This window comes from Solanum dulcamara, chromosome 9 (genome assembly GCF_947179165.1).
Source record: "Solanum dulcamara chromosome 9, daSolDulc1.2, whole genome shotgun sequence".
Lineage (NCBI taxonomy): Eukaryota > Viridiplantae > Streptophyta > Magnoliopsida > Solanales > Solanaceae > Solanum > Solanum dulcamara.
This window is the reverse complement of record NC_077245.1, coordinates 1,583,664-1,597,572: the sequence shown is the minus strand read 5'-3', so window position 1 is coordinate 1,597,572 and position 13,909 is coordinate 1,583,664. Positions and strand designations below refer to the sequence as shown.

The following is a 13,909-nucleotide window of genomic DNA, read 5'->3' as shown; positions in this document are numbered from 1 at the left end:
AATAGCTTACAAGTCAAAAAAAATTTTGGTCTGCACCTATTTTTTTTTAAAACTTATAAGCAGTTTTCAACTTATAAACTGATTAAAATAAGTTTATGCGCTTATGTAAGTACAATATGACTTTAAATTGGGCAAACAAACACTCAAAAAAAGCTGAAAACAACTTATAATACAATCCAAACCGCCTCCTAATAATTTCGTGCCCTAAAAGATCCATTTTACAATCCTGAATCGGAGCCCCGGCATCCTTACTTGCATAGGGTAATCTAATTCCCAAACGTCTCTCTTAGGGTTAGGGTTTGGTTTCAGTTTCTAAAATGCTTCTCAATTTTAGTTGCATTCATTGAATTGCTCCAATTGAAGGTGATTTGGGAATCCCATAACAATGGGAGTTCCGGCATTTTACCGATGGTTAGCTGAGAAGTATCCGATGGTTGTGGTGGATGTTGTAGAAGAAGAGGCCGTTGTTATCGAAGATGTGAGAATTCCGGTGGATACGAGCAAACCTAATCCCAACAACATCGAGTATGATAATTTGTATCTGGATATGAATGGTATCATTCATCCATGTTTTCACCCAGAAGATAGAGTAAGTACTTTTTGCTCTTGCTTTTTATTCAGTATTTATAGTTGAAGATTCCTCCTTTTTTTTTTTTTTTTTTTTAAATCTGAATTCTGGAGCTAGTTAATGGTTTGCCAATCCCAACTAAATTGAGTAGGATCTTTTGAATTGTTTTTGAATTTATGTACAATTGAATAGAAATGTGGGTTTGTTCAGCGTTAATTTTTATGTATAAGCCAAGAAACCTGTTACTGGGTTCAAGGAAATATCTGCTCATTGTATGTACGTTTAAAAGAAGCTGCTTATGTATATATATCTTGTGGGTGGTGGAAATTTGCATGATTGCAGTAGGTTGAGGCCACAGTAAAAATCGTTGCACTGTGAAAAACAAGATCTATATAGTGGAACAAGCTAATTTGGATTGAGGCATAGATTGATTGATTGTCTGGGAAGTTTCATTATTGTTTCACTTTAAGACATTCTTGTGTATTGGTTATATCTTTCAGTCTTGAAGATAATATGTTGAGGAAAAATGTAAAATGGAGACTTCTCCCTTGCTGCTATTTTCCTGTCCATTTTATCATGGATCATATTTATTTTTGTAGCAAGAATGTAAATAGAAAAAACTTGTAGCAAAAGGATGCATCCGTTTTGGACTTCTTTTGTCCTGTCAGAGGCTAGTAGAATTGGTCAGATTCTGTTCGAAGAAACAAATGGTGTCATAGAAAATAAATTTGGGAACACCTATCTTAGTTTTCTACTGCTTTAATGTTGCATGTGAGAGATTTTCTAGGGAGAACGTATCTTCTTCAACAACAACAACAACATGCCCAGTGAAATCCCACTAAGTGGGGAAGATTGTATCTATTTCACTATAGCTTTAGACGTACAGAATTGATCGAAGTTTTATTATTGAACATGACAGTTTTTATTTTGTTTAAACTCAGTCCATATGCATAATTGTATATTTCTGTACTGCCTGCATTATCAATTAGTTTTGTTCCCTTTTGGGATGCCTTATTTGAACAAAATTAATTTGTCCTAATATCCACCTGTCTTTCCCTGCTGTAATAAATGGGAAAATATAAAAAGAGGGGGGAAGTTCTCTTTTGATGGCCAATTTTGAATCATATTGGATACTGTTGGAGGATTTGGACTTTGGTTTAGCTCTGTGTGTTGTGTATGTTATTGCCATCTCTTCTGCATTGTCTTCTAACAAACTATACTTTTTTATGCAGCCCTCTCCTACGACATTTGAGGAGGTCTTTGAGTGCATGTTTGATTACATAGACAGGCTTTTCTCTATGGTGCGTCCTCGAAAGCTGCTATATATGGCTATTGGTGGGTAATAAGGCCGTATTGCCTTTTAATGATAGTATGATGCTGTATTTTGGATAAAAGTGAATTACATAACAGGAAGTTGGATGACGGAAAAGACATCTTCTCAAAAGCTTGTAAATAGGGAATAAAGCAAAAATGGTATTGCAAAAGGGATCTAAAATGCGTGTATCCTTAGTACCAAATTCCCACTTCTTAGATCACATTCCCTCTTTATAGATTAAGATAGTTTCTCATTGTTTTGACATGTCTATACATACTTGCCAGTGCACACATTTCCTTTTCTAATATTTTGATCTCGTATTGAATAATTTTCCTATATGGTTAATCTACATATTTTACATAGTTATAAGTTGATTGAAAATTTTAGTTCTAATTATTGACTGATATATGTGGTAGATGGTGTTGCACCAAGGGCAAAAATGAATCAGCAGAGATCTAGACGTTTTAGATCAGCAAAAGATGCAGCAGATGCGGTACGTGCTCATTTAAATTTTTGTAGGAATTTATTTTCAACATCAAAGTGTTTGGGGCTCTATCTCATGGAAACACTTTTAGGCAGCTGAGGAGGAAAAGCTGCGGGAGGAATTCGAGAGAGAGGGCAGGAAACTCCCCCCAAAGCAAGAATCACAAGTTTTTGATTCAAATGTCATCACTCCCGGGACTCAGTTCATGGCCACATTGTCAATCGCACTTCAGTACTATATTCATCTTAGACTAAACCATGATTCAGGATGGAAAAATGTCAAGGTATCCTTTATATTAATCCTTTCTGTTTGTATTTTTCATTGTTTGTTTTCTTTGGATACTCTTTCTTGTTTTGCCCTGTTTACTATGTTGAATAATTACCATGGTTATTATTTCAACTACTGCTTGAAGGTTATACTTTCTGATGCAAATGTTCCTGGTGAAGGGGAGCATAAAATTATGTCCTACCTTCGACTCCAAAGAAATCTTCCTGGTTATGACCCAAATACACGTCATTGTCTCTATGGTTTGGTATGTCTTAATCTTTTAAAATTACTTGCAATTTGTACTCATTTAAACTTTAAACTTCTTTCTGATTTCTTGTATTTTATGTTAGATAACTTATATATCTGCTTCTGGTTCCACATGACAGGACGCAGATCTAATCATGTTGGCTTTGGCTACTCATGAAGTTCACTTCTCTATACTCAGAGAGGTTTTACGCTCAACCTGTTTGTGTTCTGTAGTTACACATATCAACATTTTAGTTAAAAATGATTTTGAATAGAACACTGGAGTTTTTTTAATGTTCACAAGGAACCCATTCTGAGTTTTGATAGAGAAGATTCTCCTTCTTTTCCCTCATTTTTCTTAAATTCTTGATGTTGATTGTGGTTCTTCTTCACCATAACATTTTGTCATATTTTCAATCTCTTTTTAAAAGTCCTGTGGTCTATCTTTTACTTCACATCTCATTTGACGAATCCTGCGTCTATATGTCAGGTTGTATTTACGCCAGGTCAGCAGGATAAGTGTTTCCTTTGTGGTCAAATGGGTCACTTAGCTGCAGATTGTGAAGGAAAGGCGAAACGAAAAGCAGGAGAATTTGATGAGAAAGGCAATGCTGAGATTGTGGCAAAAAAACCTTTTCAGGTACATTTGAGTTGAAGATTTTCTTGATGAAAGAGATTAGATGTATAATATGTTATTGACAAGTAATATCTGTAATTTTCTTTTCTAATCTTGTGCATCTATTGCAGTTCCTCAACATATGGACTCTGCGGGAGTATTTAGAATTTGATATGAGAATCCCAAATCCTCCTTTTGAGATTGATTTCGAGCGGATCATTGACGACTTCATATTTATTTGTTTCTTTGTTGGAAATGATTTTCTCCCACATATGCCTACTCTTGAGATCCGCGAGGTCTGTTTTTTCTGCAATTGGTTTCTCTTGTTTTCTATATCTTATAGCTGTGGCTTTGTCCCCTACTTGTACTTCTGACTAGCTAAATAAAGAAGTAGAATACAACCAGTCATGCTCAGTTGACTTTTGTCATCTTAATGCGATCATTGTTTATTTAACCTTAAGAAATTGTCACACTTTATATTGTACACCTATCACTAAAAACGAATTGTATCCTGTGGTGTTGTCTATCTCTTTTGTTGAGCCAATGATTTGATACGTTTTTTAATCTAAACTTTGAGGGCAAGCTCAAGTAGTTATCTTTCAAGAAGTAAGAGGCAGTGACTACATTTTGGGGTAACATGGTGACAGGAGACTTTTTGCCAGGTCTTAATAGCTTACTTTTTGCGATAATGATATGTTGAATGGCCTTGAAGGAGAATTTGTGAAAATGATGGGAAGTTTGCTTTGTAAAAGAGACAACTTGACATGGTCTTGCTCAATGCTTTTTATGAATTAGGAATAGATGGCATAAACTGTTATTTATCACCACTTGTGTGGGTAACTGATTTGTAAGAAAGGAGCCTGTGTTAACCTTATCAGTTAGATGAAAAGCTAGCTGATGAGCACTTATGTATTAAATGGTGCTACATGCGTCTACGATAAGAAAAGCTCGTTGTTTGCTTTGACAACCCCCTTGCCTGTGGAAAGGGGTATAAGTGAGTGAGAACATAAGATCTGATGGGTAAGAAAGAAATAGAACAACTAAAGAGTGAACTAGAGGTTTTAACTAGCCAGTGTGGAAAGGTCTTTTCTCCCATGGCTGGTGATTGAGTAACCACTTTCCTTTCTGTTGTTTCCTCTTCAGCTATAAAACATGAACTTATAAATTTTCTTGATATTTTGTTTTGGAGAATCTGTTACTGGCATCCAGTAGTGAGGTCTTTGTCTCAAGAATCCTTAAATTGTCTGTTAGGTTGTACTATGATTTTCTTCATTTTTGTAATTTTGATTATATTTTTCCTGTTCAGGGTGCAATAAACTTGTTACTGGCTGTCTATAAGAAGGAGTTTAGATCCATGGAAGGTTATTTAACTGATGGTAGCCAGGTATTTGGTTGTTTTCCATAAGCTGATAGATTTAAATATTTCCAGTTTAACCCATGTACCAAGCTATGTTTGCTTGGACTCTTCAAAAATGTCAACAGGTGTGTGTCGGATTTTCCAAAAGTAGTGTATTTTGGAGAATCTGACAAGGGTGCGGCATTGAAAGTGAAGAGTCTGTGCAACTTAGGTACCAATTAATTCTTGGAACTTTTCTTATATCTACGAATTGATTCCTTTACTGCTTTTCCAGCCAAATCTTAGCAGGGTAGAACATTTCATTCAGGCCGTGGGATCATATGAAGATAAGATATTTCAGAAAAGAGCCCGCTTACATCAGGTCTGCTCTTGTCTGACCAATTCCTTACATTTTCTTTCGGAACTAAACAAAAAGGAACCTTGCGGCATTGCTTTCTGTGTACTTGCAGATCTTTGTCTTTTGAGTGTGAACTTGAGTAGTAGCTTAACATGTAAAGCTTTTCTTGCTGCTCTGTCCTGTCTTCATCCATCAGTTGAAATTGATAGAGAGAACAGAGCAAAAAAGATGAGATGAGGACCGGAATTGCTTGGCGACTCTTGATGTGTGAAAAAACCTAATAGCAAGCAGTGTTAGTGTCACTAATTTAATTATAAAATTTTTTTGGTAAATTTAGTGATGTTTTTTTTTTCATTTGTTTTTTTTATATTTGACTTTTGCTACTACTTCCAACACAATTACCATTGTTCGAAGTGTTATTCTGCAATTAAACCCTTCTATTCTATTCTAATGCAGAATCTTCTTTGAGATGATGCTTTCAATATTTGTTTGGTTGTCAAGCTCTTTAAAGTGTCCTTTCTTGAAGCTAGGACTTTGTCCTTTTAATTGCTTGTTTGTTAAAATAGGTACTTTTGGGTCGGGCCTTCTATTGCATGTAAGTGGTACCGACATTTCACTTTTATGTTTTATTTTTTCCCCAGAGACAATCTGAGAGAATTAAGCGTGAAAAGGCCCAGTTAAAAAGAGGAGATGACTCTGCTCCTCGAACTGAACCTGAATCTTTGGTTCCAGTTGCTCGGTTCGGTGGTTCTCGGCTTGCTTCAGGTCCTTCGCCTTCTCCCTATCAACAAGGGGGAACTGCAAGACGTGACCAACTTCAGCATGGCACATCAAGTCTTTCCGTCCTTGACATTCCGATCGAGCACTATGGTACTGTTGAAGATACAGGATCTATTTTTCGCAACAAAAAAGCTTCACGTTTGAGTTCTGGGGCCACAATAGGAGCTGCAATTGTTGAAGCTGAGAATAGCCTTGACACTGAAGTATGTTTTCCTCCTTAGGTAGAGGCATTTATATGTAACTCTTACTTCAGCCATTCCATAGGACTAAGCAGTATCTGATGCACTTAGCTTTGTTTATGTCTCTTATTAGGAGTGGATAGTGTTATTTTACCTTCCCTCTTTATTTTCTGCATGTATTGCTTTCATTCCCTTTAAACATTTTTGAATGCCATCTAACACAATTTTTTGGTTTGTGACATCAGGTATTAGAAAACAAAGAAGAACTGAAAACAAAGCTAAACAAGTTAATCCGTGAGAAGAATGATGTTTTTAATTCAGAGAACCCTGAGGAAGACAAGGTGCGTAAACAATATATTTCCATAAGCTTTTAATGACTCTTAAGGTCAGGTTGCTAGTAGCAGAATGGCTTGATGTGATCCAAGAGTTCAGGAAAAGAAATTTTGCTGAAAACCACTATCTGGTCACATTATGAGATTATGGCTCTTGGAAAATGTTACTCCATGTGTCATTTTAAAAATCTACTTACTATTTATGTATTCAACCAATTAGATTTTTCAGAGTTTTTGAGTTGATAATTTATAACATTTGAGGTGTAACTGAAAATCTATAATTTTGATTTCATGAGAACTATGTTACTCATTTTTCCGTTCTTATCTAAACTGGTCAAGTAAACCTACATCAAGTGAATATAGCATGAGGGATTGCAGGTTTAATTGCAGAGAGCCATGAGTTAAGTTTTCTGGTCATGTTTTGCCTGTCCATTAATGAAATTTTCAGTCAAGCCTATACCGATTGTCTAATTGTTAACTATAATATACAACTGAGATTCTGATGCATGTGTCAGGATGATGTGCTTTCAAGTTTTTCTGTTAGTTGATTTGCAGAAAAAGCCTTAAGAGTCAGTTAGTGTCAGTGTTTTGGACGGCGAAAGGCGACAAGGGTCTGCCTCGCCACAATTCGCCGCTTGCCTTTTTGAAGTACGGCGCCAATTAATACCAAAAAATTAAAATATTTTATTGCATGTATAAATAATCAAAATCTCAATATCAATAACATATTAGCAAATCTTTCAATTCAAAAGTTGAAAATAGATAGTAGATGCTAAAAGTCTAGAACTTGAATGAGAAAAAAACAGAACAAAAATAAAATCAATGAGAAAAAACAAACAAACAGAGGTAGAAGTAACTTTGAAGTCTAGAGAAGAAGAAGGAAAAAGAAACACAGGAAGAAGAAAAGAAGAAATACGTATTGGTTGGACTTTGGAGTCTCCGGAAAAGTCTAGTCGAGTCTACTGGTTGGAGTCGCAGTGTAAGTCTAAGAGTGCAAGTGTGCAAATTTGGAAAGAAAACCCTAAAATTACCTTTTAACTTTTTAAAACCCTAAATTGGTCGCCTTTTTTTAAGAAAATACAAAAGATGACGCCTTTCTCGCCTCTCGTCTTTCTCGCCATTTCCGCCATGGCGTCGCCTTTTGAAGATCGCCTCTCCACAAAGCTAAAAGGCGATGAAGGGTCGCCTCGCCTCGCCTCTCGCCATTGGCGACAAGGCGATCACCTTTCACAACACTGGTTAGTGTATAGAATGGTTAAAGTGGCTGTGTTGGTGAATGCAAAATTTACTGGAGCGGTCTAGCTATACATATTTACATAGAGTACATGATTGTAACTACTTCTCTTATGTTAATTTTAAAATCACTGTTGTGAACTGCTCTGAGAATGTTATGATTATCAAGAGTACATTCAAATAGATGTGTTCCATCCGAAGTACCTGAGATTGTGATCATGGAATGCTCGGGAGGCATTTTAATGTTTATTAAAATGTAAACCCAATGCCATATCATGTACTCTCTGCGTCTTCTTGATGCCTTCTATTGAATTCAGTTTATCAGGAAAAAAATCCCAGTGCTAAGCAATAACCCATTAAGGCTGGTTGTGTTTTTTCTATTTAACATCTTTAACAACTTATAGTTCTTAACATTTTATTAAAAAATGTAGGTATAAGTCAATTGATGCAATTTGTGTTGTTGTCGTTTACATATTTATGCTGGATTGCGATTTGATTTGTCTTTACAGATCAAACTGGGAGTGCCAGGATGGAAAGAAAGGTATTATGAGGAAAAATTTTCTGCAAAGACACCTGAGGAGATGGAAGAAGTACGAAAGGACATTGTAAGTTATCTATCTAAACTTGGGTAGCATCTTTATTAAAAGACGGATAAACTTTTAGGTGGTTGGGATTTTACAAGTCAGCCACATCTTGGATGAAATTTGGCGCATCTGAGTTAAGCATGGTTCATCCAACTTTTAGCTGTCAGAATACACTTTTGAGCTATTTTTCCATGTGAGAGGGTCGCTCTGGTGGCTTTTATAGGGAATGGATAGGTCTGTAATAGATCAATGCCTGGGAGGTTTTCTAGATACCCCAATGTTACATTTAGACTCATCAATGATAGCCGGACCTAAATCAACTGCAACTTCAGCAGTTCAGCTGTTGAGGTTAAAATCCAAATGGATTGTTTTCTCAATGAATTTTAGCTGTCTTAGGCAATTGCGCAAGGTTTAGTTTTCCTTATGCATCTGCATCCATATGAAGGTAATTTAAATCTCATCATTTATTTTTTTATCTTATTAGGTCTTGAAATACACAGAAGGGTTGTGCTGGGTTATGCACTATTATTATGAAGGTGTTTGTTCCTGGCAGTGGTAAGTTCTCCCTTTGTGCTACTGGAGTTGTTTCGTGCATGCATGTGGATCTATGATATGACATGAATGATGTGCTAACTAACGTAACTGTGCTAGGTCTTTGCTTTATATGTCAAGTTCTGTCCACATTTTGTGCTCTTACACAAATCATTTTTTTTAAAAATAATTGATAGTTTTATCTTTTATTTAACATGCTATCTTTTGTGCTTCATATTTCCATCGAGAATGTTTTTTCTTATTCATCTTTTCCTTAAAAAACTGGAACATTCGTTGTGCTAGAAACACAAAATGATCTGGAGATAAGATCAAACATACTGTGCAAAACAATGGTTGTGTTTTTCGGTTTCATTGCTTCAAGTTTTTCCTCTGCAGGTTTTATCCATATCATTATGCCCCTTTTGCTTCAGACCTCAAGGATCTTGGGGAGTTGAATATCACCTTTGAACTAGGTTCTCCATTCAAACCATTCAATCAGCTCTTGGGAGTTTTTCCTGCTGCCAGGTTTATACCTCACTTTTGTGTTTTTCATACTATATATGTCTTGCTAGAGGGTGCTGACTAGGTTTATATGCAGTTCACATGCTCTTCCTGAACAGTATAGGCTATTGATGACAGACCCAAAGTCGCCCATTGTCGACTTCTATCCTTCTGGTATGACATGTTGTTTCTCATTTTGACAAGTAACTTATTGTAAATCTGCTAAATTACTTGATAATACAGGATAACTTGTAAGTCATCTGGCGGTATAGTATCTTGCTTAGAGTTCTTTCCCTCTTAAATGAATATCTCAGACCTTAAAATATCTCATGCCTTAATGTTGTCGACAGATTTTGAGGTGGACATGAATGGGAAGCGCTTTTCATGGCAGGTACTTGTTAAATTAATTTTCTTAAGAACACTATTCTCATATCTTTGTGCTGACATCTTTCTTAATGTGAAGGGCATTGCCAAACTACCTTTCATTGATGAAGCCCGGCTCCTTGCAGAGGTTGCAAAAGTTGAACATACCTTGACGGTATAATGGCGTCGCTTCTGAATTGAGTTGAACTATCTTAGAGGGTATCCATTTTACTAATTAAGTCATTTTCTTGCAGGAGGAAGAAGCACGAAGAAATAGTGTGATGAATGATATGCTTTTTGTGTCATTATCTCACCCTCTGTCTCCATACATTTTTTCTCTTGATGATCGTTGTAAGCAGCTTACAGATAATGAACGTGTTGAAGTGAAGGAACGCTTGGACCCAAAAGCAAGGTTTGTTGTGCTATATGACCTATGTCACTCCAGCCTGGACCCCTTTAGTTGTGTGTTGAAGTCTTAGTCTTCTGTCTGAGTTGGGTCTTGTTTTGTCTTTTTCTGCAGGATTCTTTTGTATTAAGTCTTTTTTTGGCATGCTAAATCTGTATCGTCACTGTTTTCTATTGTGATAAAACCTAGTTTGAATCTCAATCATCAAAGTCTTGGTTGAACTCTTCTATTTTTTTCCTGACGGTGCATGCAATGGTTGGATGAATGTCTACATATCCCTTTGCTTAGGAGATTCATGTCTACATATCCCTTTGCTTAGGAGATTCATGTCCTCCAATTTTTAGCCTTAGTCGTCTTCTCTGTCTGAGCTAGGTTTTGGGGTTTCCTTTTCCTACATGATTCTTTGTTTTTTTTTCTTTTTTCTGCATACTTCACACTATTGTCCAGTTTCAAAAAATCTTCACACTGTTGTCTATTGTGATCAAAACCTAGCTTGAGTCTCAATTGTCAAAGCTCTTGGGTGGATTATTCTGTTTTCTTTCTAGCGGTGCATGCAGTGGTGGGATGAATGGCTACATATCCCTTTGTGTGGGAGATCCTTTTCCTCCAATTTTAGCCTTAGTTTTCTCTATCTGAGCTTGGCCCTTGTTTTTCCTTTTTCTACATGATTCTTCGGTTTTTTAGTTGTCTATTGTGATGAAAACCTAGCTATCTCAATAACCAATGCCGTAGGACTCTTCTAATTTTTTTTCTAATGGTACATGCAGTGGTGGCATGAGTGGATACATATCCCTTTGCATGGGAGATCCTTGTCCTCCAATTTTTAGAGCTCCTATTGATGGGTTGGAAGATATTATGGACAATCAAGTCATGTAAGAAACCTAGCTTTTGACTGCAGCATCTGTGTACCGATTGATGGTACTGGCGAAATGATAATATTTTTACAATTTCTGATCAGCTTTCTGGCTCTTGCATTTTCAGATGTGCAATATACAGACTCCCAGATGCCCATAAGCACATCACACGACCACCTAAAGGGGTTATTTTCCCGAAGAAGGTAATAAATGTGAGAGATCCACGCTTTGTCCCTTCATTTTGGGGGGAGGGTAAGGTGGATGACCATACCATGTTCTTGACTAGAAGGATCTCGTAAGATTTTCTTTGTGAATGCTTCCTCTGTCCTAGATTGTTTTTCTTCGTGTTGGACTATGTCAATAAGACAATAACCAAACCAGGTGTTGGTTAAACCACTTTTCTGAGATATTTATATAATATCCAAATTCCTAAACAATTTGCTTTATAATACATATCTAATCCTGAAAATGGCTTTGACCAAAACCTATTTTGATCGTTGAAAACTCAATTCGCACAAAATTATGGGTGGAAGCAGTTCATGAAAGTAATTGTTGAAGCAGACTTTAACAATTGGCTGGTAGCCAAAGATGCATATTATTTTCTAAAAAAGAATGAAAAATTTACTCATTATACTGCAGTGATTAAATAAACCTCAGCAGCTTGCCAGAGTCCTTTCCCCAACTTTTAACAGTTAAATTAAGCTTGAGCAAACAAAATAGCTTACCTGTGAATTGACCTTTGCTCCCCTTGAATCTGAATCTTAGGAGGTAGGTACTCCACAATTTCTCCTTCCCAGCATTGCTCCTTTCCTTTTCCTATTGAGGTTCCTTCAAAACCATTGCCTCAAAGAGCCCTTTAATCCCCCCCCCCCCCCGCCCCACAAATCCTCGCCTCTTCTTTCCACTTTCGCATGTTAAAGGTGAAAGGTCTTGTAGGTTCATTGATCAAGGTTTTGACAGAACTTCCGAAAATTAAAGATGCATATCAACAAATTGACATGTTCTCTGCTGGAGTTCAGACCTCAACCTGATTCTGAGATTACTTATTCCTATATTTAAAAATTGGAAGAATTAAGGACTTCGAAGCTGAGACCTCTACTGGGCTATAGAGATGTGGTTCCTGGAGGGCTGATGCTTGCTTAAAAGGGAGAGAGGAGGGGTTTTAAGTACCTTATGTTTTTAATTTATACTTGACCTGTATATAACAAAAAAACCTGCATAGTTAGTTGCTCCTTGTTTAAACAAACATAGATACCCGTTCTTTTAAGTATGCTATTGTTTAAAAAATAGTCTCCCAAGCATATAAGTTGTCAGTTTCTTTTTCGTTTCCTCACTAATGCTGCATTGTTACTATGCAGTTGGTCACATTCGGTGATATAAAACCTGATCCGGTGTTGTGGCATGAGGATTCTGGGAGGAAACCTTGGGAAAATGGAAGGTTTGTTGCGATAAGTTGATTGGATGAAGATGTCTAATGATGCCATGTAGTTAGTATGTCTATGTTGTCCATTAGATTTCATGTAGCTGTGTACTTCGTTTCAGGAACCACCACCCTGGCGGAAACTCTGGTCGTCACCTTGGAGAGGCAGCACACAGGCTGGTTTCTAATAGTTTGCAGATGAGGAGTGGTCATGGTGATGACACACATGCTCAACCAGTACCATATCCTTATGGTCCTTTTCCTTCCTCTCAAAGATACAATGGTCAGGGACATGTTCGCCCTACTTTTGGCTATTCTGCTCGAGATGACACAGCTGCGCCGTATCAGTATGATCAGAGTTACCACCAGGCTTATATCCCAGCTGCTGTTGATCCTTATAGTTGGCCTCCTCCTCTGTATGAGAGGGGTAGCCAACCTGTCCCTCCTAGAAGTGATTATCATAGACATGGACATCATGCCGCTGTGACGCAGCAAAATGTTGGATATAGTTATCCTTCTCATGCCTATCATCCGCAGCATATTAGTCAATCACCAGTACCACCAATTGATCATTTTCACCAGCAAAGTGGATACAGTAGTTACCCCAGTTATCATGAACCTTATGAGCCGGGAATCTATAACCAACAGGGTGGTGGATGGACCCCTCAAGTAAACCAAAATGTTGCTCAGGGTTATTTCAATCCACGTCCCTCCGATAATCGCTTCTCGGCTTTAGGAAGAGGAAGAGATAGGCAGCCACCATCTTCAGGCCATCACCGTTAGAGGTGCCATCATTTTTGCAAGTGATGGGTAATGTTTCAGACTTCATACAGAAAAAGAAAAGAAAGAGCAGGTAGAGAACAAACAGATATTGCTGGCCAATATGTAAGTTCAGGCGACTGTACGGTGCTTGTTCATCATATGGCAATGTTGTACAATATAGGTTTATTGCACAGGGTTTTACCTGTATTCTCCTCTCTTCCTTTTAATATTGAGATATAGTTGAGCTTCATTTATTTGAAAGATGACATTATATTCCAGAATAGGTCAAATGTTGGACGAATAAAATTATGCAGTTTTCTCATAAGCTATGAGCTTTGTTTGTAACATCATTTTTGTTTATTGAGAAAAACTCTGTATGAATTCTCTCCTGTGCATTTCATCTGGTTGTTGTAGACTGTGACGATGTAAATTTGTAGAATTGTAGCAAGAATTAACTTAATTACAATCATGCCCATGCATTTTTTAATTCTATCCTTGTTCGTAGGATAGAGGTAGCAGACATGAGAATGCTTGGATGGATATGTGGATATATTAGGAGAAATAAGATTAGGGAACGAAAATATATGGGGTGACTTGAGAGTAGCTTCTATGGTTCTATGGTGGACAAGGTGTAGGAAGCGAGGCTGAGATGATTTGTGCGTGTGATGAGTAGCGCATATGTTCTGGTGAGTAGGTGCTAGAGGTTAATGGTAGAGGTAAGACCGAATGAATACTTAGAGAGGTGATTATACATGACTTGATACATCTTAAGCT

At 37.1% G+C, this 13,909-nt stretch overlaps 1 protein-coding gene across 2 annotated transcripts; it reads left to right on the top strand.

Moving 5' to 3' along the window:
* The first annotated feature begins 247 nt into the window (after nucleotides 1-247).
* LOC129902144 (5'-3' exoribonuclease 3) lies at nucleotides 248-13,574 on the top strand. 2 transcript variants are annotated; one of them, XM_055977205.1, is made up of 23 exons: nucleotides 248-589; nucleotides 1,801-1,903; nucleotides 2,300-2,376; nucleotides 2,459-2,650; nucleotides 2,780-2,899; nucleotides 3,021-3,083; nucleotides 3,371-3,520; nucleotides 3,628-3,792; nucleotides 4,803-4,880; nucleotides 5,128-5,214; nucleotides 5,832-6,173; nucleotides 6,395-6,490; nucleotides 8,224-8,319; nucleotides 8,783-8,853; nucleotides 9,226-9,354; nucleotides 9,428-9,504; nucleotides 9,681-9,721; nucleotides 9,794-9,868; nucleotides 9,948-10,105; nucleotides 10,867-10,971; nucleotides 11,081-11,156; nucleotides 12,312-12,391; nucleotides 12,496-13,574. In XM_055977205.1, the coding sequence occupies exons 1-23, from the start codon at nucleotides 386-388 to the stop codon at nucleotides 13,154-13,156; spliced, it is 3,246 nt and encodes a 1,081-aa protein (XP_055833180.1). In that variant the 5' UTR covers nucleotides 248-385; the 3' UTR covers nucleotides 13,157-13,574. The 2 variants fall into 2 exon arrangements, with proteins under 2 accessions (XP_055833180.1, XP_055833181.1); XM_055977206.1 differs by lacking the exon at nucleotides 248-589 and having other exon boundaries at nucleotides 1,801-1,869.
* The last annotated feature ends 335 nt before the right edge of the window (nucleotides 13,575-13,909 follow it).

Coding starts and splice junctions, on each gene's coding strand:
- LOC129902144 (XM_055977205.1), top strand. CDS start 386: ATGGGAGTTCCGGCATTTTACCGATGGTTAGCTGAGAAGTATCCGATG. Junction 9,722..9,793: donor GGAAGCGCTTTTCATGGCAG/GTACTTGTTAAA, acceptor CTTAATGTGAAG/GGCATTGCCAAACTACCTTT. Junction 10,106..10,866: donor CGCTTGGACCCAAAAGCAAG/GTTTGTTGTGCT, acceptor TGGTACATGCAG/TGGTGGCATGAGTGGATACA.